Raw genomic sequence first — 23,708 nt, 5'->3', positions numbered from 1 at the left:
CTTCTTAGTGCACCAGGCTTCCACCTGTTAACCCCCCTCCCCAGCCTCTGTCCTGTGTCTCACGGGACAAGGAGAAAATACACTCCAGTGTCTTCGTGGAAGTGTTTGGTTCATTCCTTCCACCCCCAAAGAGAAAAATGGCTTCCCAAACAATTAGGTATTTATTTTATCATCTCATTTGCGGTCCCAGGCTGATTTGTGGGTTTGGACGGCTGTTCCTTTCCCAAATCTCAACTGGATGTAGTAATAAGTGCTTTTCTTTTGCTTCTGTTTGGCCAACAACTTATTTTGCAATGCTTGCTTTGCGGCTGATGCCTCGCAGCAGAGGTTTGGGGTCAAGGCCGTGATGAAATGGCAGAAGGACAAGGAAGCAAGTGGTGGTTTGTTTAGAATGCTTTCCTGCCTGTGGTTGCTACCTTAGAAGCTGTGTGGTTGCTTGCCAGTAGAGGTGCAACGTAGCAGCCTGAACTCAGAAGCAGTTTTGCTGAATGGAGAAATGGACTGGTCAGAAGGGGCAAACCCAGCTCAGGTCTCAATTTCTATAGTCAGTGAGTCCTTCCTTGTAGGGCAGTTTAGCCGAGAGAAAGTCTAAGTTGTTTTTCTCTAGACTGTAAGTTCATGTGGAACCCTGGAAAAAGTAGAAAATGGGTAGGACGGTATTCATTTCTACTGCAGTTGGGAGGGACATTGGTGTTTTCATTGCGGAACCGTCAAACTGAATGCACCTTAGACCAGTCTCTAATTCTTGTCAGCTCCCTGACACAGATGCACACAGGTTTTCCCCCATCTGATTCCACTGCACTTACAGAAGCACACCTGTGTTTTTAGGAGACTAGATGCTAGTTGTAGGATTTGTCAAGGTGACAGATTCTTGGATCTGATTTTGCATTTTATCTGTTGATACCATGGGCTTGCATGTTAATTATCAGCGTTGATTAATCAGTGAAGCCCTTCCAGTCCCTACCCTCAATGATCATCTAACCCACAGCACCAGCGGAATGATTTACCGATTTGTGCCTAGTGTTGTAAAAATGCATCATCACTGTGTCGGTCTTTATCTGTAGCCTCATGAAAGACCACAAAATGGAGTAATGATTCAAGGACCAGAGGGCCGTCTCCTTGGCTTTGGGAGGGTTTGTTGATGTTTGCCAGGGAATTCTAAACATGGCCTTCTCTCTTGCGGTCCTCCTCCATATTACTAACAACTGGCCAGAGCAGTCATGCTGATCAAAAGAACCTACTTCCTCTTGAACCATGTAGGGAAATAAGAGTCACCTTCTTGGTTATCTGCGAGAATGGTTAGGCCAGGTCTCCATCTCCTTCCATATACTCTCCTCTCCCTCTCCCATCTTTCTTCTTTGGGAGACCCTATTATGGAGTTTATAAATACCTGTGCAGAAGTCAGACAGAACGTATCCCTTAATCCACACAGCAACCTTGCCAGGGAGGCATTCTTATGCCTGCATGTGGCTCGGCGAGAGGCCAGGAGACTGGCGTGGATGTCCCTGCCAGAAGAGCGCTTTGGTTCTGAGGGCGACCGACGCCAGTCTGCATTTTTGCCCCGCTCCCAGGGCAGCCAGACGGTCTTCCAAATGCAGGGAGCCCGGGACTTTTGTCCCTAAAGCAGAGGCCTTATCGAGCTCTGCCCAGTGCAGGGCACTGGTCCCGGCCAAGTTATTCCATCTTTCTGTGCCTCAGTAACCGGACCTGAGCCACGGGCATCCCACCAGCACTCCCCAGCGAGGGCCGGGAGAGGTAAAACAAGCACCCGGAGAGCTGCCTGAAGGAGAGAACAGCTGGCCAGGGGTTGGGGGCATCTGGGTCTCGAGTGGAGTCTGGGGGTCTTAGTTGAATGGAAACAGGCCCTTCCTCTCCTCTTGGCGCTTCTGTCTTCCACCAAGAAACAGACCATTAAAGAGTCAAACTTCATGACGAAACAGGAAGCTGCACCTCAAAAGGCCGCAAACTAGTTTGATGTTTTACAAATTCTCTGAACACTCTTGATGAGGAGTGGGGAGGAGAGAGCGCAGGGCTGGCGTCCTGGGGACCAGCTGGCTGGTCTTAAGGGCATGGTGTCCGGGGTTCTCCCCAGATTTGGCTTATGGCTCCAGGCACGTGACTTTGGACTTGTGCATGGCCCTGATGCCTCCTCCGTGCTGAGTGGGTGCAGACGGACGGAGTGAACACATCTTGGCCCCAGTAGCACCCTGGAGCTGGTTTTTCCGGGAGTAACAACAGAGCCTGTTGCTCTCCCTTGACGGCCAACAGGCCCACCCACTGTGGGCAGAGACCAGGAGTCCCAGCCAGGCTCAGGGAGGCAGGGGAGGGGCCGATGGAGCAATCGAGACAGGAGGTGGTAGAGGCTGCTGGTTTCCGGATAGATTTCAAGGGTAAATCCAGAAGCATTTGCATATGGAGGGATGTGGGTTGTGACCAAGATTGGCCTGAACAACCGGAAGAAGGGAGAAGGTTTCCTATGGTGGGAACAAGTGGTATAGGGTTACGGGGTGGGGGCTGGAGGGTGGGGGTGGGGGGATGGGAGCAGGAGATTGGCTTTGGCCCTGTTCAGTTTGAGCTGCCTGGTGGGCAGTTAGAGGTTTGAGCCTAAAGTTCAAGGGTGAGGTCTGGGGCTGAAAACATTGATTTGTCAGGATACAGGTGGTATTTTAAGGCCCCAAGGGAATACCCTGACAGTGCCTTCAGCTCTTGGATTTGGTATAAGCACTGTGGAGTAGAGAGAGGAAAGTGCAGTGAAGAAGCTGCAGTAGGGCCTCAAGCACCCGCAATTAGGGGAGTGGGCCTTTTGGCTTCAGGAGATGGCCTGAGATGCAGGGTGCAAGCCGTGTTTACAGAGGAGAGGGGAGCTGGTTGGTGGTCCTGTGCCTAACCCCCACCGACCCTGCTGGAGCCCAGAACCACTGGAAGGCTCTCCTGATGCAGTGAGATCGGCTTTGAAGGGGCATTTCGTGGAGATCCAAAGAGCATCCTGGTTTACCTCCTGATGCCGACGAAGCTCTGTCTAGGGAAGGCTGGGTCACTCTCTGTAAGAAATTAATCCCAGGAAAGGTTTCTAACTGTAGGCACTCAAAACAGACCCTGGCCTTGGACTTTGTCCATTTAAAGGGGATCGTAGAAGGGAGTGTATGGCTTATTGACATTGAAGAGAAAATCTAAGAGAATGGCTTGAAATGTAGATAGCTCGCGAGCCCTTTGTAAGGGACTTCAGCGCTCGGACTGGGGAGGAGCAGTAAAAATAGTAACTTTTTCTCATCATCAACCAAAAAAAGGAAGAAAATGTGCAGTCTGATGAATTTGCATGCACACTGAGGTTAGATCACTTGTAGGAAGGAACCAGGATTCCAGTTTAGCATATAGAAAAGCCTGAAGGACGATTACTTTTGAGTAGATTTTTCATGAAATGCTGATTTTCCTTTGACCGCAGAAGCTAGAGTTTTAAAACGTTACCTCTTTGGTTGACCCTGATTTGCAATGCTCGGCTAGGGAGGCACCAGGGCTGTTTCGTGTAGCTTAGAAAAAAGAAAACCCGCAAAACCCTTGCTGATGCCCGTTGATCTCAGAGACCTTCCTTTCCGTGCACCAAGTCCTCCTCTCAGGGCCTCTGAACACTGGTTTGGGGTTAATCCTGGCACAGTTGTTAAGATGATGCAGAATGTGGGCTTAAAGTACAGCCAGGGGGTTCAGTTCTGTCCTGGGTTCTGCGGGGCCCTCGGCCAAGGGTTGCTCCTCATGACATGGATGATATTAACATGCGTTAGAAGCATGATAGAGGTCAAAGGTGATTTTTTTTTCTTCTCAAAAATGGTTTTGCAAATCTTTTTCAGAGCTGATAGACACACACCTTAGCTGGATACAAAACATATTATGAAACAGAATGACTGTGATCTTTGATCCAAGAAATCAAAGTTAAAGGTAATTGACATTTCTGCTTCTCCTTTTGTTTTCCAGCTGTGTGTTTCCTTAACTTGAAATACTTGTAGAAGAAAACTTTTCCAACCATCCTCCTAGACACCACACTTCCTGCTCTTAAGGGCTGGACACCCTCCCCCGCCCCGTAAGGGGACACCCCTGGGGGGACTTCCCTGAGACTCTCTGGGAGGTTGGGGTGTCCAGGTTGGGGTGGGGAGGTGGGGAGGAGGCTCTGGGAATTCGCATGTTCTCCCAGGGGTCACCTCCGCCTCTGCCAGGAAGCCCACAGCCAGGTCCTGCTCCTACATTTGAACGGTTGGTCATGCTCTGTGGGGGACCAGCTCTGTTTTGGTTTTATGCAGCTTTGCCCGGTGGGTCTGGTTAAGTCAGACTGTGTGTCAGAGGAGGGACGTTCTGCGCTGGGGACCGAGGGAAGCCAGGCAGGGCAGAGGAGCCGGCAAGCTACTCTCCACGGCTGCTGTGCTTGGTCCGAGGTGGAGGGGGTTTTCCCACCCACCCCAGCCGAACCCAGCAGCGCCCCCGAGCTAGCCTCCCGCATTCGACCTCCCTCCAGGGAGTCGGGATGCTGGGCCTGCAGAGAAGAGTCTGGGAGCTACTGCAGACGCCATGGCCCAGGGCCCAGGAGGTGTCCGCGGGCCAGTGAGGCCCGATGCTCCACTTTCTGCCCCTCTGCTGTGGGCATGTCACTGCTACGACTGGAGCCTCTGACATTCTGGGTAGAACCCGCACACCCAGCGGCCCGCGTGTGGTGAGCCCTCCCCAGAAGTCAGCCCGTGGGCCCGGGGGGGGGGGGGGCGGGGGTTACAGGCCTCCTGACCTCTCCCTGGCTCCCTGGGCTGTGGCTTATTGAACGGCCTGTTTGTCAGAGAAAGTGGGCTCCTGCCATCAAGGCTCCGATGAGCAGCAGCACACTGGTGAATTTTACCGCGTTTACAGAGGCCTTGGAGCGGAGCGGGGCGGGGGGGGGGGCGGGGGCGGTCCCCAGAATCCTGTTGCCCAGAGGGTTGGCTCTGCAGAGATCCTAGCCCTTCCCAGGAGCAGCATGAAAGGGGGCAGGGGGCAGGGGGTGTAGCCCTGGCACGTTCTCCAGCAGGGACTGTTAGACACCGTCACAAGCCACTTAACCAAAGTCCTTCAAGGGCCTTTTGTGTGTGCTTCTCCCCTCCCTGGTATTAGCACCTGGTGATGCTTCTGACCTTACAGGGGCCTCGGAACTGCCGGAACTGCCGCAGGCTGGCTCCCATGGTCAGGGCCCCAGGGGGCTTTACCACCGTGCACCCCACCCACAGCTTTGGGCTTCAGGCCTGTCAAGGGTTTTTTTTTTTTTCTTTTTTTCTTTTTGGTCTTTGTCACTGAGCCTCTAACGTCACCTGGCCCCTGCAGAAAGTTCTTCACTGTTCCCAAGTGCCCACAGAGCAGGCCTCGGTGGCTGGAAAGTTGCTTAGCAAGCAAAACACAGAGCCTGGGGAGAGTTTTGTTCTCAGAGGACTGATCATCCGTTTTGATACTGAAGTCCCAGGGCAAGGCCACCAGCCGCCTTTCCTTCCGAGCCCCTTTCCACACGCTGTCCGAGCCGCCTTTCCCGCCAGCAGCTGGGACAAGACAGGGCACAACTCCTGTGCTTTCTGCTCCTGCCTTCTCGCCCCAAGCCTGGGTCTGGGGAGTGAAGACCGAGAAGCGATGCGGGTGGGGGGCGGGGCTGTACCTGTCGGGGCTCTCAGCCTCTTTGGCCTTGGAGGACGCGGCCTCACCCCGTTCCCATCCAAGCCCCAGGAGCGTCTTTCTGGCTGTGGCCTTTGTGGCCAGCCCCAGAATCTCGTGGGCACTCACGTGATCTAACCAGATTTTAGAACACATGCTTGAGGTCTGGGAGAGAAGCAGGATGGGGTCTGTGCACTCCTTCCTGTTGCTGCTTTCTCAGGGGATGAACTTCCAAACTCAGCAATTAAGGGGGCAAGGCCTAGTCAAAAGGACTCCTCACGGCCTTTTAAATTAGACCCACTGTAGATCGGCATGGTTTTCCGTATGCAAGTCTGAGCAGTCATTCTTCTGGAAGGTGATGCTTGAGCGCCTCTGCCCTCAGCTGAGAGAAGGAAGTCGGTGTGCAAGTGACCCCTTCCAGTGAACCAGAAAATTCCTAGGGCAGAGTGGGATGCTAACAGAAGCCCAGGCTTTTAGAAATAAACACCTAGAATGGTTGGATGAGCCTCCCCAGTAGGAGGCATCGACTTCTTCAGCTGCCACTCCCCAAAAGCAGGTGAAGGAAACACCACTTCCCTGTTCTTCTCTGCCGTGGGTATGGACAAGGGGCTGGTACGTGATGTCTCTGGCCAGGTGGTAATTAGTCTGTTCAAAATTTGGCCCCCCGGCCTATTACGGTTTAATAAAGTTTTATCAGCACACAGCCACAGCCATTTGCTCACAAATGCTGTCTGTGGTGGCTTTCACACCACAGCGGCAGAGCTGAGCAGTTGAGCAAGGGGCCGCCTGGCCCAGGGCTCGGAGAACAGTTTTGTCTGGCCCTTGATAGACAAGGCTTGGTGGTCCCTCGTCTACTTTTTTTTGCCTACAGCCATGTTATTAGAGTAGTTATGTTTTTCTTATTATGCTACCAAGTTTTTTTTTTTTTTTGAGTTTTAAAGAGGAAGCTATAAGTATTGTTACAATTATACATCTGTCCATCTTTTCCAGTCTGGTTTTAGCCTCAGGTGTCAGGCTTAGAAATCATCCTGAGGTGGGGTGCACAGGCATCAGGGTTTGCAGCACAGCCCTCACTCAGATAGTGATAAAAGGTCAGGGGAGCTTGTGGTCGAGTCAGCACCATTGGCCTCAATCATGTTCTGAGAAAGTGATACTCCGTGACCACCTTAACCACCCGGCACTTGGCCTTCGCGGCTGTTAACTTAACAGAGGCTGCCTTTACCTTTTCCAGACACAGAGGACCCCAGGGTCACAGAGGAAAGACGAAAGTGATGACTCCTGAACTTAATAGCACAGCATCTTCATCAGTTGTGTAGCTGTACAGCGTTGCGGTTAATACATGGGTCCCGAGTTCAAATTCTGATGCTGTCACTTAGCATGGCTGGTGACTGCCTCTCTCCATCTGTAGAACAAGGATACGATTACGGGGTTTGGTATAAGAAAAACTTGGCATTTATTACAGTGCTTGCCACATGGTTAGCTTCCAGTAAATATGAATGGCTTATATTCTTTTGTAGAGAAAAGGCTCCAGAGAAGTAATAGACAGGCAACCCATTTGTCAATTAGGTGACAGAGGAAAATGTGCTTCCCCAAACCAAGTGACCTAGGCTGATGATGTGGGATCCCTGGGGGTGGGGCAGGGGGGAAAAATGACATGCCTGCATCAGGTGCCTGCTGTGTGCACGGTACTATCCAGAGCACCGTGGAGTTACAGGGAACTCAGATAACCTGGCCCAGGGGTTTGCAAGCAAGGCATTTGGAGAATTCAGTATTTGCTTTTGGAGGGAGTGAGGGCCCGAGGGTGGGAGCAGGAGATGGCTCCCATGAAAAGGTGGCATCAGAACAGGGGCAGGAGGGAAGTCAGGGCTGGGACAAGGAGAGGCGCTAGTTGCAGAAATGCACATGGCCCAGTTTGAGAAGAAGTGGGAGGAAAGATACAGAGGCTGGCCTAGAAGAGTTGCTCCAAACGTTCACCAGAGGAAAGAAATGCAGAGCGCTGACCCGCAGCCCGGCACTCAGACCTCAGTCAGAGCTGGGGCCCAGCCCAGAGCTGTCAGTAGGACCTGAGGCTACTTAATGCCCCTGAGCTTCCTCTTTCTCATGAAGTGTCAATGAGCACTTCCTCTGTCCTGGCGTCCTGCTTAAAAGCTGAAGACTCAGTGCAAGACCACGGCCAAAGCACTAGCTGGTGAATTGTAGGAACCAATGACACAGAAGATAGAGGGAGAGTGAAACTGGGCGGGACTCTGGGTGTGCACTGCAGAGTGCCCAGGCAGCCTTCCTGGAGGAGAGGGAGCAGAGCCTTGAATGAAGGAGTGTGGAGAAAGGCCTTAGAGGTGGCAAGGGAGACAGCCAGGGCAGAGGCCTAGTGGGCGCAGGTGAAAACCCAATGGCCAGCCAGGGTGCAGGGAGCTGGCGTTGCAGGGCCCCTAGGAGAGCAGGTGGGGCCCAGTGCAGGGTTTTTGCATGAGAGAGACCTTAAGGGGACAGAGCAAGGGAGTGAGATCAAAGCCCGAGCATGATGTGCTACAGGGCTGAGCCTGGAGTCCCTCTCCCTCTTCAAAGGACAGAAGCTGGGGAAAGACCAAGGAGGGGTTTCACGGTGGGCACCGGGGAATCCATTCAAAGGGCAGGGTGGCCTCACTCACTCTACCCTTGGCTGTGAAGGGGAGACCTCCTACAGGCAGGACGCCAGGCTCTGGAGGAAGCGGCAGAGTAGAAAGAAACCATTCAGGTTCCGGGACCCAAGGGGCTGCGCTGCCGCCGCCGTGGTGGTGAGCCCAGCAGGTTCTTCTGCCGTGGAACTTTCTCTCCTTGTTCACAGCCAGGGGAGCACCCTCTGAGGTTTCAGCAAGCGAAGGTTCCTCTACCCAGAGAGGTTTCTGTGGGGTTCGAGGCCTCCCTTCGGGGCTGGAGTGCACAGCCGCCTCCCTGCCCCCCACCCTACCCCATGAAGGTCTGAGTACACCGTGTCCATAGCTTTTCCAGACGCCGCTATGAGCTTCTACCTGGAAGTGGCTTTCAGAAGGCAGGAAGTGGCTTGCAGAAGGCACGCGTGGGCCTGCGGGCCGCGTCTCCTGCCTTCCGGCCTCTCCTGGGCCCCGGCCCCGGCCTCTGCCTTCTGAGGAGGGAAACGACCCTTTAGTGAGGGTCGCAGTGCCAACACGGCTGCCTCCCAGCTATTTTTAGAAAGCCAGGGCGATGGAAAGTTTCCATGAGGGATTGACTCCTCTGGTTTCCTAGATTGAGAAAACAGGAAGCCCTTCAGAATCCGGGCTTTGAAAAGCTCCGCGTGAAGCCACCCTGCCCACCCCCCCATTCTGCTTTCACTGCCGCCTCCTCCCTGCCCCGCTACACAAAGGCCTCTGGGCAGTCCAGGCCCTGGTGGGGTGCGCACGAGGGCGGGTTCCTTCGTGGGGTTCCTGCCTGAGGGCCCCTGGGAGTCAGCTAGGCTGCTGCCTGGTATACAGTAAGTGCCCACTGAATGTTGGTTTGCTGTCTATGAATTCATCCTTGGAGTTGCTACTAATGAATCCACTTCCACAGTTTGCAGTTTGTAGACACAAAAACAGCACGTCGAAGGCGCAGATCTAATGCACACCATACAATGAACACCCACCATACTAGGCACGGTGATCATTTCCGCACTTGCATTAGCTTATCCGAGCTCCTCCACACCCCTGGAAGGAAGGGGGGATGGTTTTGTACATGGTTTACAGATGGGGAGACTGAGGCAAGGTTCAGCAAGCGAGGAGGCGGTAAAGGTGAGATGCGAACCCTGGCTAGCGGGCTCCAGAGCCCAGACTCCCACCTTGTATCTGAACAACAGAGCGTGTGCTTGACTAGTTTCTAGCACAAGCTGAGGCCTGCGGGGCAAAGTACTCACTCATTCAGAGTCCGACCCAGAGCCTGGGCCTAACCCGATCGTAGGCAACAGCAGCCGAACACCACTGACCAGGTGGACGCGAGGAGCTAACATGGACCTCCATGCCTCACGGGGACTGAACGGCGCGCATGGGTTTGCTCCCCTGGGAAGTGCAAGGCACGGGCCCAGAGAGGTCAAGTCACGGTCCTCAGAGCTCAGGAGCCAAGGTTCAGACGCGCTGCTGCCCCTCAGCGCCGCTGCCTCTGGCGTTTGCACATGCCTCCTCCTTGGGGCCTGTGGGCTCATCCACGTGGGGGTTTCTGGGAAAGGACACTGGACCTTGGAGGGCTCAGCTTGAACATGGGGAGAGTTTGAGCACATCTCAACGGTTAGAGACAAAAGCAAAGATGAAACCTGCAGGTTGAGGAGGCTGGGGAGGGGCTGCGGGACAACTTGAGAGACCTTCCATGGCACCCAAAAGGGGTCTCCCTCCCTCCCTCCTGTCCTGCCCCTGGGACCAGTCAGCCCATCCCACTGCACAAGCCGCGGTGGACACACACCTCTGCCTTGGGTCTGGGATGCCACTGACCACAACTTTTACCAAGAAAGTCGAAGGAAGCCTTTTTGCCAGCTGCTCCCCCTCTAAGACCTTACTGCCTTTCTTCCAGGACCACAGCCCTGGATAAGGTACCAAGATGGGAGAAGATAGCCAGCTTCTTGATGCCAGGGGCTGGCATCCCATTCCTGGGTCCCTGCGAGGGGGAGGGGGTAGCCGAATTTTCCAGACCCCTCAGAGGACATTTTCCCCTTCGGAAGACTCACGGTGTGATCCTTCGCTCGTGTGTGTGTGTTGCGGGGAGGAATTCCTGGTTGTGCGGAGAGAGATTTTGTCTACACAATGGCTGGTCGTTGTGGTATTCCCATCTGCTGTCTGTGGAAAGGCCCCTCTTCTGAGAACCGTACGCTCTGGGGGTCAACTAGAGTTGAGTCACGTCGTAGGGCTTTTCTAGATGCTGTAATAGCGGAAGGGGTTTGGGAGTCAACAGAGAGACGGGACACACTTAGCACCCGCCCTCCGGCCCAGCACCATCTCTGCCAGGATGTTTAAAGTTACCTTCACAAACCCCTCTAGCACAAAATATCATCCTCCAGAAAAAAGAGCCGAGGAAAGCATTTCTTAGGTTAAAAGCCGTCAGGTGCATTATCAGAACAAAAGTGTGTCTTAAAAAGCCTTCCCCTTGTTCCGGTTCTAGAAAAGCTAAGCTGATCAGTGTTGTTGGTGCCCGCTCACTCGCCGCTTCTCTCTCTCTTTCTCTCTCTCTGTTCTTTTGTAGTTAATGAAATTATCAGGAAGGAGTTTTCAGGACCTCCTGCCAGAAATCAGACGTAGAAGATGCCATTAGCAAGACACCTTCCGTATCTGACCCCTGGGAGCCTTCCACTGCCCTCACCTTCTGTTTCCTTTACTGTACATCTCCTGGCCCGGAGGCCATGCGCGGGACAAGGTCCCGGCAGAAAGCTGACTCTCGATTAAGGAGCTCGCCACCTCTCTGTGTAAAACACCAGAGAGAACACTCTGCCTTTTGATTTGGGGTTTAAATCCCAGAGAGCATCTCGGTTGACTTTCCTGGTGTCCCATCCAAAAACCTTAAGTGCCTGCTGAGCAAACACACAAGACAGCACGCCGGACCGGCCCGAGAACGGAGTGACCGGAGCCTGGGGTGTGGGCTGGGCTGGGGGATGGAAGATGTGGGCCCCCGTGATTAAACCCCAGCCCTGCGTTCATTTTTCCAGGTCACAGATACAGCTCCTGTACCTTTTGAAGGAAAGGAGTTTTCAAACAGAGCCACCCAAGGAACGTGACCCGAGCGGGCCTGGCTTCCGGGCTGAAGAAAAAACCAGAAGCCGGACCGTCCTCCTTAGGGACCGCCTGGTCTCGGCCACGGTCGGGCCACGGATGAACCCTTATGGGTCAGTTTCCTCATTCTGAAGCAAGACTGTCTGGCGCACACCAGATGACCGGTTAAAACTCAGCCTTAAGTTATGAGACGCGTCCACGTTTGTTACTTTTGTCTCCGCTTCCAAGAGCCAGCCCGAGGTGGCTGGATTGGGGGAGCTCTCTGGGCCCGCTGCTCCTCAACCTTGCAGAGAGCGGCGGGCCTGGAGCAGGGACCCCAGCCCGCGGCGTGAGCACCGGCCTCCGCAGGCCTGCAGGCCGGGGGCTTTCTGCTAGCCTCGCTTGCTTTCTCCCTGGTGGCCAGAGCGCTTTTCCATGAACTGGTGAAGAAGATCTCAAGCATGTGCGTTGAATTGTGAGAAAGAATCCCAGAAGAGCTATAGCAACCAAAGGGGGGGGGGGAACCCAAACCAAAAAAACCACGGAAATGGTGCAGGGATTTTTGTGAAGTATGGAACGAGGCAAGCGGCGGGCAGGCCTGAGTATTTCTGGAAGTGGGTTCCCCCATGACCAGGGTGGAACTTCCTCTCGGGCCTAGCCTCCGAGTAGGACAGCAACGGGCTTTGGCCCCAAGTTCACTGGCGTTGTTTTTTTGGTTTTTTTTTACCCAAGCCCATCTCCAGCACCCCTCCATCCCAAGACACCTGTCTGCATTAGCCGCTTTATCTGCACCGACGAGAATCAACCAGCATGCCTCCCTCAATCCGAAGGAGCGTGCCCGAAGGGGTGTATGGGGGGATTTTTCTCCCCCCGTTGTCTCTCCTGCACACACCGAGTCTTCTAGAGTCTTCCTCCTTTGGTGCAGTTTTTGCAAACACCTAAAACTCTCAAAGTTCTCGGCAGGGGAGTTTCTCATCGCACAGATGTGTTCCTGTTTACCTTCCTGGGGACACCCTGGGACAAGCCAGGACTTCGTTTTCAGCCACTCTGCTTCCTCCCCACTTATCCACGCAGAACATAAATATTCCTGCCACTCTTCCAAAGGCTCTCCTCGGGGAACTCGGTCAGCTCGGCTAGGTAGAAGCCTAGGAGGAGAATCACAGCCTTTAAGGGCTTGCTGTGGGTTTTTGGAGTCCCGGCTTCCTTGTCAAGGTGACGCAGAGATGAAACCTTCCCCATGGTGTGGCCAGGAGCATGAGGCTTGAGGACTACAGCCCGGAGGGTCTGGTGCTGCGGAGAGTGGATGAGAACACCCAGTAGATGAGAACATTCCACCTTTCAGCGGAGACCTAGCATTTATCTTCCCCAACAACGGGGCGGGGGCCGCTCTTCAAGCCCAAAGTTTGGCAAAATCCTTCTTTTATACAAAATGCCAGTAAGAGCTTAACCGCTGTTGCAGAACTTCTGGGATGTGAAATTCTTCCTAATTAATAAAAGGGTTCCTTACACCAGCAGCTTCACATAAAGCAGTTTCTCTCCAGCAATACTGACTTCCCTGGGGAAGCGTTAAAGTGTTTGTTGAGTGATCTGTTCTCCCTTGACCTGGCTGGGAACCTTAACCTTTTTCTTTTTTCTTTCTTTCTTTTTTTTTTTTTTAGCACATGAGGGAATTTGGCCTTTCCTCAGTTATCTGAATGTTTTACCCAAGTGCCTTCCCGCTATTGTAGCAAAGTCTCCCTGCTTCGTTGTGCCTGGATGGGGCGAAGAAGGACTAACGTGTATTTCCATCGATCTTCCAACTCTGTCCGTGAAAAGGGGGTCCCGCTAGTTGAGAGTCTTTAACACACATATGTGGGGGTGTGTGTGAGTACGCACGCATCTAATGCACACGCCAGCTTTTTCTAAGACCTCCTAGCTGGATATTAGCGGAAGCGTGTCCATAAACAACTATACCAAATAACAAAAGACAGAGAAACCAAAGCATTAGTTTTGAGACTTAAACAGGCGAGAGAATGGGTATTAAGAACTGACAGCGATCAAGAAAGTTTGGTCGGTAACAAGCGCCAGGAGGAAATTTTGCCAAGAGGAATCACTCATGAAATATTTTCAGTCTGGGAAGAGGCAATATGATCCTCTAAGAGAAGGAGAAAAATAAGGATGTCTAAGTGGTAAAGATGTGTGTGTTGCACGTGATAGAAAGGATCTCAGGTTGAGGTTTGCACTTGCTACATCCAAGGTAAATGGGTAGCGCCACCAACAGAAATCTACCGTGTTGCTGAATGTAGTAGATTTCCAAAGTCTGCAAGTCTTCTGGTATTGTACAAAAATACTGCTGCTTCATAATATATAAGAGCGATCCAAATTAGTAGGTTATTAAATTTTATTTTCTTATCTGTATGTTTATGCTTTTTATCTGTCCTGAAAATATCACACACACCCTCTGTTGGAATTAGAAAATATTTATAAATGGTTGAAATCTTTTTCAGGTGTTTCTTTTTGCATATGTTGATTTTTTTTTCCCCCTAAGGGAAATGATGTATTCTTGAAACTGTGTGATTCATGCTGGCAAAGCAAACAAAAGCCAAAAACCCAGCTCCGAGCCTGTCAGTCACCAGAGTCTTAGAAGAAAGCGTCCCTGAAGACGGGGGATGGCTTTGCTGAAGAAGGAACACTCTGATGCTTGCTTAGGAGGATGTAGAGTTCAGCTCTGAGCCTTCATCTGGTCATGGAGGAGAATTGTAAAGTGTTGAGATTCCCCCACAGCAGTGCCTAGTAGGTGATTCTGAATTAAAAACAAAACTGCCTGTATTGTAATAGGGTTCTGTGAACGAGAATCCCAGAATCCCAAGTGCGGGCTCCTGTTTACAAAGCTAACCAAATCTGGGTAGATAAGCCCCCCTCCCCCATGCATTATCCAAAGGACCTGCAGAATTTTCCAGCAGGGACACACCCTAGATGAATCAGGTTGATTTCTTCTAGAAGCTGGGAAGCACTGATGTGGCCTTTCTTGTTTACATCCAGTAGCCAAGACGTCGTTCTCAGGAAGCCAGCCTTGGCCAGTGTGGGAGCGGTCCCTTGTAGACAGATTGGAAGCTGATGTGTTCTAGTTGTCACTGAATGTGGTTTTTTTTTCATGTCAAACACTTTCCAAGTGCTTTCTGTCATTCAGAATCGAAAGGCTGTCAGAGGTCCGCTTTTTGTAAACGCGAACAATTTTGCTCACATTTACAAGAGGCCTGGGAGTTGTGACATTCTTGACGAGCTGGGATAAACCTTCCTGCACTCAGCTTTTGGAGGGATAACCCTGGCAGGTACCCAGCACATCCTAACCTCCCTTGGAGATGGGGTGCTGGGAACACTGACCATTTTGCCTTGATGCACCTGTTAGCGGACCAAACACCTGCGAGCTTCCTGGCTCACGGGGTTGGGTGCACTGGATACGAAGCCGTTCCCTGTAGAGAGGTGTTTTCAGCATGGCGGCCGTGTAAGCAGACAGAGGCTGGGGTTGGGACAAACTTAGCCTCCAGAGCATCTTGTCAAAGAAACTTCCTTACCTCCATTGCCTCTACAGCCCTCAGAGGGGAGAAAATGTTGACAGTGCTCTGTTAGTTCTCCGACAAACAGAATTCTCTGCAACAGGCGGTGCTGGAAGGCTTAGGTTTTTTAGAAATCTCGACTGTTAAAGAAGTTTGAATACATCACATTCCTATGCAAAACGTTTTTAATCTCCAGTTTAATGTAGTTTATTTTTGCTATATGTAAAGTATTTTTATACGGCTTGTATCATGATAGTTTAGCAATAAAATGGTTGAAAGCAATGGCTGCGTCGGTGTATCTTTTCTTCGCTAGAGAGGCTGCTCAAATTTACCCCTTCCAGTTGGAGTTCCTGCAAAGAACTTTGCCGTGTGTACAGATACCCTGACTACATCCGGTCCTCGTCTCCGTTCTAGGTGGTAGACACGATCCGTTTTATATCTAATCCTAGGTAGGGCTCGGGAGCCACGTACCCCAAGTGACGGAGCCATGAGGCCATCCTGGCTTTGTCCATTTCTCTCCCTGCGCCCACCATAGCAGCTCTGTGCTAATGGGTCTCTACACCTGTTTAGAACTAGCATCTACGTAAAGAAGATTGAATGTCCCCTTTGGGCCAGCTCAAGAGGCCAGCAGAACATTCCCAGCCAGCCAGGCTGAGCTGGTCACTGGAAAGGAAAAGCAGTTCTTTGCTTGAACATGTTACACAATTACAAAAAAAAAAAAAAAGTCTCTTTTACCAAACCCACAAACAGATATTATAAATACTAGAACTTTCCAGCTGGCTTCCTCCTTACAACAGCTTTCTTTCCCCACTTTGGGTACTTTAGCTATCAAGAGGTTTGCAAATAATCACTGTTTAAGTCCTAATATTGGTCAAACTTCATCCACTGGTCAGTGCTTCCCTGAAGCCCCTGGGAAGCTGGATCCCTGCCTTGGGCCCTCTTCTGCAGACCACTCTCCCACACCATGGCCCTGCCTCGGGAATGCCTTCTTGGGGATTTTTCAAGCCCCGCTTCTAGGGCCTGGAAGCAACAGTGCCCTGTGGGTGGGGTGTTCCAAGCACACACAGGGCCCTGTATGGGTTCTGGATACTGGAGCCCATGGTCCCCTCTGGTGGCTGAGACCTGCTGGTTCCTCTTTCCACTTGCGGCAGAAGGTCAACCAGATGCCCCAAAGAGTTCTAGCACCCACCCACCTGGGGGTCCAACCTGGTCTCCAGAAGAGCTTTGTGGTAAAGAGTTTAATTTTTTTGTGGGATCGTGTAGTATTGGGTCACCAAAATGGTGCTGAAACATTGATCTGAAGAAGTCCCAAATTGCTTATGTAGACAGGATCCCCATAAAAACAATTTCTCCAGGTCCACACACTCTCTGGGCAATTCTTCCCCCTTACAGTTTTTCCTGTAGCTGTGTACACTGGTTATTTTTAAATGAACTTTCTGAAAATTTTATGCTGCTCTTCCTGAATAGAAACTCAATCACCTTAGGCAGAGGACAAGGATAAAACTATACAGCCATTTGGAAAAATAAGTCTGTGTTCTGTGTTTATTTCTGACTCACATTTAGTAAACACAAGTGAACCTGTGCCTCGGTTTCCCTACATGTAAAATGAAGATAAGAACGGTCCCTGCATCGCGGGCATTGTTAATGTAACAATAATTAGCTGTTGATACAATACCCCATCATCTGGCAAATTTGAGATTCACCTAAAGCTGGACCTCACTTTTCTGGTATCAGGAAGGAAGCATTCAGAGCACGGATAATAGATCCTGAACTTCTCACATGAAATTATTAAAGCCAAAAACTTGAGCTTATCCAATTTTCAAATCCTGAAACAAAAGGGAAGCTCATGGGGGCATCTAACTTCTCTGAATCAGGGCAGGTTGGCAAATCTGTGAATTGATCTTGCTACGTGCAAGAGCAGGATGTAGTTTTGTACTGAGGAATAAAAACACAACACTGGTTTAGTAACGAGTGGGAACATTAAGAAGCAGTTAGACTTCTAAGAGCAAGCAAAATGCTAACTACAACATTTTCAGGTGCACAAGTTGGAAGGAAATGGATTTCTTGGCAGGAGCAGGTTGAATAGGAAATAATCCTGGGAAGCAGGCATAACCACAGGGACCATTAAGAAACGAAGGCCAGACTTCTGGGGAAGATGGCAGAGTAGAAGGACCATAAGCTTGCCTCATAGGCAACAGCCACATCAGGGTCAATAACCCAGAAAATGAAACAAAGGACAGAACAGACTCTCCGCAGTAAAGGTAGAGAAGAGGCCACATCAAAGAGGGTAGGAAGGGCAGAGACACAGCTGGGACGTAAACGGACCACAGCACTGCCCACAGGATGCCACAGGTGCATAGAGGGAAGAGAAACAGACTCTTAGACTAGGAAGCCTGCATGGGAGAGACAAAACCCCATATCATCTGGCTTTGAAAACTGGAGGGGCCAAATTTCAGGAGTTCTTACAATCTGCAGGGCTTAAAACCTAGAATTTTAAAAATCAACAGGCTCTGGGAGAGCTGGGAGGAGAGGGGAGGCCGAGTCCTTGCCCTTAAAGAGAACAGCACAACAAATCAGCCCGTGGACATAAAGCAGAGAAGCGGCAGGTTGCAAATTGCCTGTGGTCTGTGGGAGGGGATCTGTTTACTAATCTCAGAGCTGGTGCTGGAGAGACAAGAGACACTTCTCCAGGAACAAAGGAGCTGGTGGGTGTCATTTCCCTGCCCTTGCCCCCCAACCTACACACCCATGGGAAACAGCAAGGCCACAACAATCCCTACCTACTTGCTAACAGCATGCCCTGCCCCCGTATTCTGTGGACACATCCCCTCTACCAGCCTCCACCCCAGTTCTCCGGGCAGACTTGTGCAAGCAGACTTATGCAAACAGTGTTAGGGGTATCAATGAAACTCCTAACAAGGAGGCAGAAAACAAAGAACCAATCAGAGATGAAGAAGTGGATTCAGAGATGAATAACTAGACTGAAAATACACTAGAGGGAATAAACAGTACACTAGAGGAAGCAGAAGGATGAATCAGGGACCTAGAGGACAGATTAATGGGAAGCAATCAAGCTGAACAGGAGAGAGAAAAATAGGTGAAAAGAGACTTGGGAAATTTGGCAACACCATCAAGTGTAATAACATTCACATTATAGGGATCCCAGAAGGAGAAAAGAGGAAAGGGGGCATAAAATTTATCTGAAGAAATAATAGTTGAAATTTCCCCAAATCTGGGGGAGGAAACCAGGAGGCAGAGAGATCCTCCAACAAAATCAACCTCAGGATTTCCATACCACGACACACAGTAATTAAAATGGCAAAAAGTAGAGATAAAGAGAGAATTTTAAAAGCAGCAAGAGAAAAGACAGCAGTCACATACAAGGGGAACCCCATGAGGGTATCAGCTGATTTTTGAGCAGAAACTCTGCAGGGCAGAAGGGAATGGCAGGATATGTTCAAGTACTGAAAGGGAAAAATTGGCAGCCAAGAGTATTCTATCCAGCAAGGCTACCATTCAGAATAGGAGAGATAAAGAGTTTCCCAGACAAACAAACATAAAGGAATTCATGACCACTAAACCAGCCCTACAAGAAATGTTAAAGGGGACTCTTTGAGTGGAAAGGAGAAACCATTAGTAGAAGAACAGTAGGAAACACAGAAGCAGTAAAATCAAGTATATCTATAAAAACCAGGGAATTCACAAAAGAAAAGGACACCAAGTATGACACCATAAACCTAAAATATCGAGGGGAGTGGAGTAAAGAATGGGTTCTAATTTAAGCAACCATCTTAAATTACTTAAATTTAAGCAACCAACTTAACAGACACTGCTATATGCAGAAGATGGTAGATACAAACTTAATGGTGACCATAAATCAAGAACTAGTAATAGACATGTAAAGAACAAAGAGAAAGAACCCAAGTATACCAGTAAAGAAAACCAGCAAACTGTGAGACAAGAGAGCTATAGAAGGAACAGAGAAGAACTATTAAAAACAATCATAAAACATATAACAAAATAGCAATAAATACGTATCTGTCAATAATTACTTTGAACACTAATGAAATAAATGTTCCAATATAAACACTTCGGGTCACCGAATGGATTAAAAAAACAAAAACAAAAACAAGACCCATTTGTATGTTGCCTGCAAGAGACTCATTGCAGACCTAATGATATCTGCAGATTGAAATCGAAGAAATGGAAAAGTATGTATCATGCAAATGGAAGTAGAAAGCCAAGGAAGCAATGCTTATGTTGGACAAAATGACTTTAAAACAAAGACTGTAACAAGAGATAAAGAAAGATACTATATAATCATATAGGGGACAAACCAACAAGAAGATATAACAATTGTAAATATTTATCCACTCAACATGGGACCACCCAATTACATAAAGCAGTTAATTACAAACAAAGGAAGTAATCGATAGTAATACAATAATGGTAGGGGACTTTAACACCCCACTTACAAATAAGCAACAGATCATCCAAACAGAAAATCAGTAAGGAAATAGTGGTTTTGAATGACATATTGGACAGATGGGCTCTAACAGATATATTCAGAATGTTTCATCCTAAAACAGCAGAGTACACGTTCTTTTCAAGTGTTCTCCAGAATAGATCACATACTAGGCCACAAAACAAGTCTCAACAAATTCAAAAAGATCAAAGCAAAACCAAGCATCCTTTCTCACCACAATGCTATGAAACTAGAAACCAACCATAAGAAAAAATCTGGCAAAAAACACAAAGACATGGAGATTAGGTAACAGGCTATTAAACGATGAATGGATAAACCAAGATATCAAAAGAGGAAATAAAAGAATACATGGAGACAAATAAAAATGAAAACACAATGGGCCAATATCTTTGGGGTACAGCAAAAGCTGTTCTAAGAAAGAAGTTTATAGCAAGTCTTCTTGCTACAAGTCTACTTCAAGAAGGAAGAAAAATCTCAAATACACAACCTAGCCTTACACGTAAAGAAGCTAGAAAAACAAAAACCAAAACAAAACAAAACCCAAAACCAGTAGAAGAAAATAATAAAGATTAGAGCAGAAATAAACAAAATAGAAACTAAAACAATCAATGAAACCAGCTCATTCTTTGAAAAGATTAATAAAGTAGAAACTTTAGCCAGACCCATTTAAAAGAGAGAGAGGGAGGACTCAAACAAAAGCAGAAGTGAATGAGGAGAAAGAACTACCAATACTATACATATACAGAGAAAATTATATGAGAAAATGATGAGAAATTATAGGCCCACAACTTGGATAACCTAGAAGAAATCAATAACTTCCTAGAAACATATAACTTCCCAAAACTAAAGCAGGAAGAAATAGAAAATTTGAACAGACCAGTTACCAGCAATGAAATTGAATCAGTAATCAAAAATTCCCAACAAGGGGCACCTGGGGGGCTCAGACTCTTGATTTTGGTTCAGGTCATGATCTCAAGGTCATGAAATTGAGCCTCAAGTGGGGTTCCATGCTCAGTGTGGAACCTGCTTAAGATTCTCTCTCTCCCTCTGCCTATGCCTCTCCCTGTTCTTGCTCTCTCTTGTGTTCTCACTCGCTCTCACTCTAAAACAAACCCAAAGATCCACAAATAAACAACAACAACAAACTTTCAACAAACAAAAGCCCAGGACCAGATGGCTTCACAGGTGAATTCTACCCAAGAGTTAAAGAACTATTTATTCTCAAAACTATTCCAAAAATACTCCTATTCTCAAACTATTCCAAAAAAAAAAACAGAAAAGGAAGGAAAGCTTCTAAATTCATTCTGAGACCAGGATCACCCAGATACACAAACCAGAAAGACACTACAGAAAAAGAGAACTATAGGTCAATATCTCTAATGAACATAGATGCAAAAATCCTCAACAAAATGTTGGCAAACCAAATCCAACAATACATTAAAAAAAAAAAAAAAAAAAAAAGCATTCACTATAATCACATGGTATTTATTCCTGGGATGCAAGTGTAGTTCAATATTTGTAAATCAATGTGGTACATCACATCAGCAAGAGAAAGGATAAAAAAACATATGATCATTTTATTAGATGCAGAAAAAGCATTTGACAAAATACAACATCAATTCATGATAAAAACCCTCAACAAGTAGGTTTAAAGGGAACATATCTCAATATAATAAAGGCCTTATATGAAAAACCCACAGTGAACTTCATCCTCAATGGTGAAAAATAGTTTTTCCTCTAAGATCAGAAGACAAAGAGATGTCCACTCTCACCACTTTTATTCAACGTAATATTGGAAGTCTTAGCCACAGCAACTGGACAACAGAAAGAGATAAGACACCCAAACTTGTAAAAAAGTCAAACTTTCACTGTTTGAAGACGACATGATACTATAGAGAAAACCCTAAAAGTTACCAAAAAACTACTAGAACTGATAAATGAGTCCAGTTAAGGCTGTAGGATACAAAACCAATATACATAAATCCACTGCATTTCTACACACTAATGATGAAGTAGCACAGAGAAATTCAGAGAACAATCCCACTTATAATTGCACCAAGCATAATAAAATACCTAGGAATAAATTTAACCAAGAGGTGAAATATTTGTACTCTGACAGGTATAAAACACGAGTGAAAGAAATTGATGACACAAATGGAATGAGATTCCATGCTCAGGGATTGGAAGAAAAAATATTATTAACATGTCCATGCTACCCAAAGCAGTCTATAGATTTAATGAGATCCCTATCAAAATACCAAGACCATTTTCCCACAGAACTAGCACAAGTAATCCTAAAATTTGTATGGAACCACAAAAGACCCCAAATAGCCAAAGCAATCTTGAAAAAGAACAAAACTAGGTATCAAAATCCTAGGTTTCAAGATATGCTACAAAGCTGTAGTAACCAAAACAGTATGGTACTGGCATAAAAAGAGACACATAGATGAATGGAACAGAATAGAGTCCAGAAATATACCCATGTTTATATGGTCAATTAATCCTTGGCAAAGGAGGTACAAATATGTCATGGGGAAAAGACAGGCTCTTCAACAAATGGTGCTGGGAAACTGGACAACTCCATGCAAAAGACTGAAACTGGACCACTTTCTCACATCATACACAAAAATAAACTCAAAATGGGATCAAGGACCTAAATGTGAAACCTGAAACCACCACAGCCAGTGATTTTCCTGACATTGACTGTAGGAATGTTTTTCTAGATATGTCTCCCAAGGCAGGGGAAATCAAAGCAAAAATAAACTATTGGGACTCCATCAAAATAAAAAGCTTCTGTACAGCAATGGAAACTATCAATAAAACTAACAGACAACCTATTGAATGAGAGGACATATTTGCAAAGGACACAGCCAAGAAAGGATTAGTATCCAAAATATATGAAGAACTTATACACCACCACACCAAAAAACCCAAATAATCCAATTAAAAATGGGCAGAAGATATGAACAGCCATTTCTCTGAAGACATACAGATGGCCAAAAGACACATAACAAGATGTTCAACATCATTAATAAATCATCAGGAAAATGCAGATCAAAACTACAATGAGCTATCACCTCACACCTGTCAGAATGGCTAAAATTAAAAAAGACAGGAAACAACAAAAGTCGGGGTGGATGTGGAGAAATAGGAACCCTTGTGTCCTCTTGGTGGGAATGCAAACTGGTACAGTCACTCCAGAAAACAGTATGGAGGTTCCTCAAAATATAAAAAATAGAACTACCTTACAACCCAATAATCACACTACTGGGTATTTACCCAAAGACAGTGAAAACGCTTATTCAAAAAGATATTTGAACCCCTATATTTATTGTAGCATTATCTACAATAGCCAGATTATGGAAGCAGTCCAAGTGTCCATCAACAGATGAATGGCTAAAGATGTCATGTACATACACAATGGACTATTACTCAGCCATAAAAAAATAATGAAATCTTGCCATTTGTAACAACATGGATAGATCTGGAGAGTGTACTGCTAAGTGAAATCAGTCACTAGAGGGGAGGTGGGTGGGGGAATGGACGAAACAGGTGAAGGGGATTAAGAGTACGGTTAGAGCACTGAGTATCGTGCGGAAGTGTTGAGTCACTACATTATATACCTGAAACTAATATAAACATGGTGTGTTAACTTTGTGGGAATTAAGTTTAAAAATTTTAAAAAGGAAAAAAAGAAATGAAAACAAAGTCATTTTTGTTTGAGGAGACTGGGTAGCTGATTGAACTACAGGAGGCCCATTTGCTGAAAAAGGTTGGACCAAACTTTCTCCAAAAAGGGCTATCCACTCTAATATTGTACACAGTTCCTTCCTTCATCCCGCCAATCCTGGTAGAACTTAGAAGTCGAACTTGGTAAATGGCCCAATGTGGAATTATCACCAAAGACATGGAAACCTTTGCCTTAGCCCAGGATTTCTTGGTTCACTAGAAATTCCAAACCCTGAAACTCTGCACACAAAGTATGATGAGCTTCAGACAGGAAGTACAAGGACAACCTGGTCATGACCATTCTCTAGGGGCTGGGAGATGGTGGCCTTCCACAAGTTCCTGCTAGGACTTCCCAGTGAACACCCCGACAAACATTGCTGCTGGTGCTCAAAGGGTCAGAGGGTAGCTGGGATCTGATCAAGAGTCCTCTGCAGTTGATACGCTCAGGACAGCTCTTGAGGGAAGGCATTCACCAGAGTTTGCCCTCGCCTATGCCCTCCCCAGACTCCTCCGCAATGGCCCTTGTGACTTCTCCACTTCGCTAGCCATGAGCCATTTCTAGTTCAAAGTGCCTCCAGACCTTCCCAGTTCCCAGTCTCCTCTCTC

The 23,708-nt window shown here is 47.9% G+C and overlaps 1 protein-coding gene across 10 annotated transcripts in view; it reads left to right on the top strand.

The window, feature by feature from the left end:
- Nucleotides 1–15,169, top strand: part of NFATC2 (nuclear factor of activated T cells 2) — a 155,998-nt gene extending 140,829 nt beyond the window's left edge. For 4 of the 10 annotated variants that reach the window (XM_082744943.1, XM_082744946.1, XM_082744938.1 and 1 more), the window contains exon 10: nt 10,849–15,169. In XM_082744943.1, the coding sequence (XP_082601069.1) occupies nt 10,849–10,904 (56 nt within the window). In that variant the 3' untranslated portion in view covers nt 10,905–15,169. Of the gene's footprint in view, nt 1–3,842; nt 3,931–10,848 lie in introns of all 10 variants that reach the window. The other 6 variants (XM_082744944.1, XM_082744947.1, XM_082744940.1 and 3 more) reach the window with 3 other exon arrangements.
- The last annotated feature ends 8,539 nt before the right edge of the window (nt 15,170–23,708 follow it).

This window comes from Mustela nivalis (genome assembly GCF_964662115.1).
Source record: "Mustela nivalis genome assembly, chromosome: 8".
NCBI classification, from domain to species: Eukaryota; Metazoa; Chordata; class Mammalia; order Carnivora; family Mustelidae; genus Mustela; species Mustela nivalis.
The sequence above is the reverse complement of the archived record's forward strand: the minus strand, read 5'-3'. Positions and strand labels throughout refer to the sequence as shown.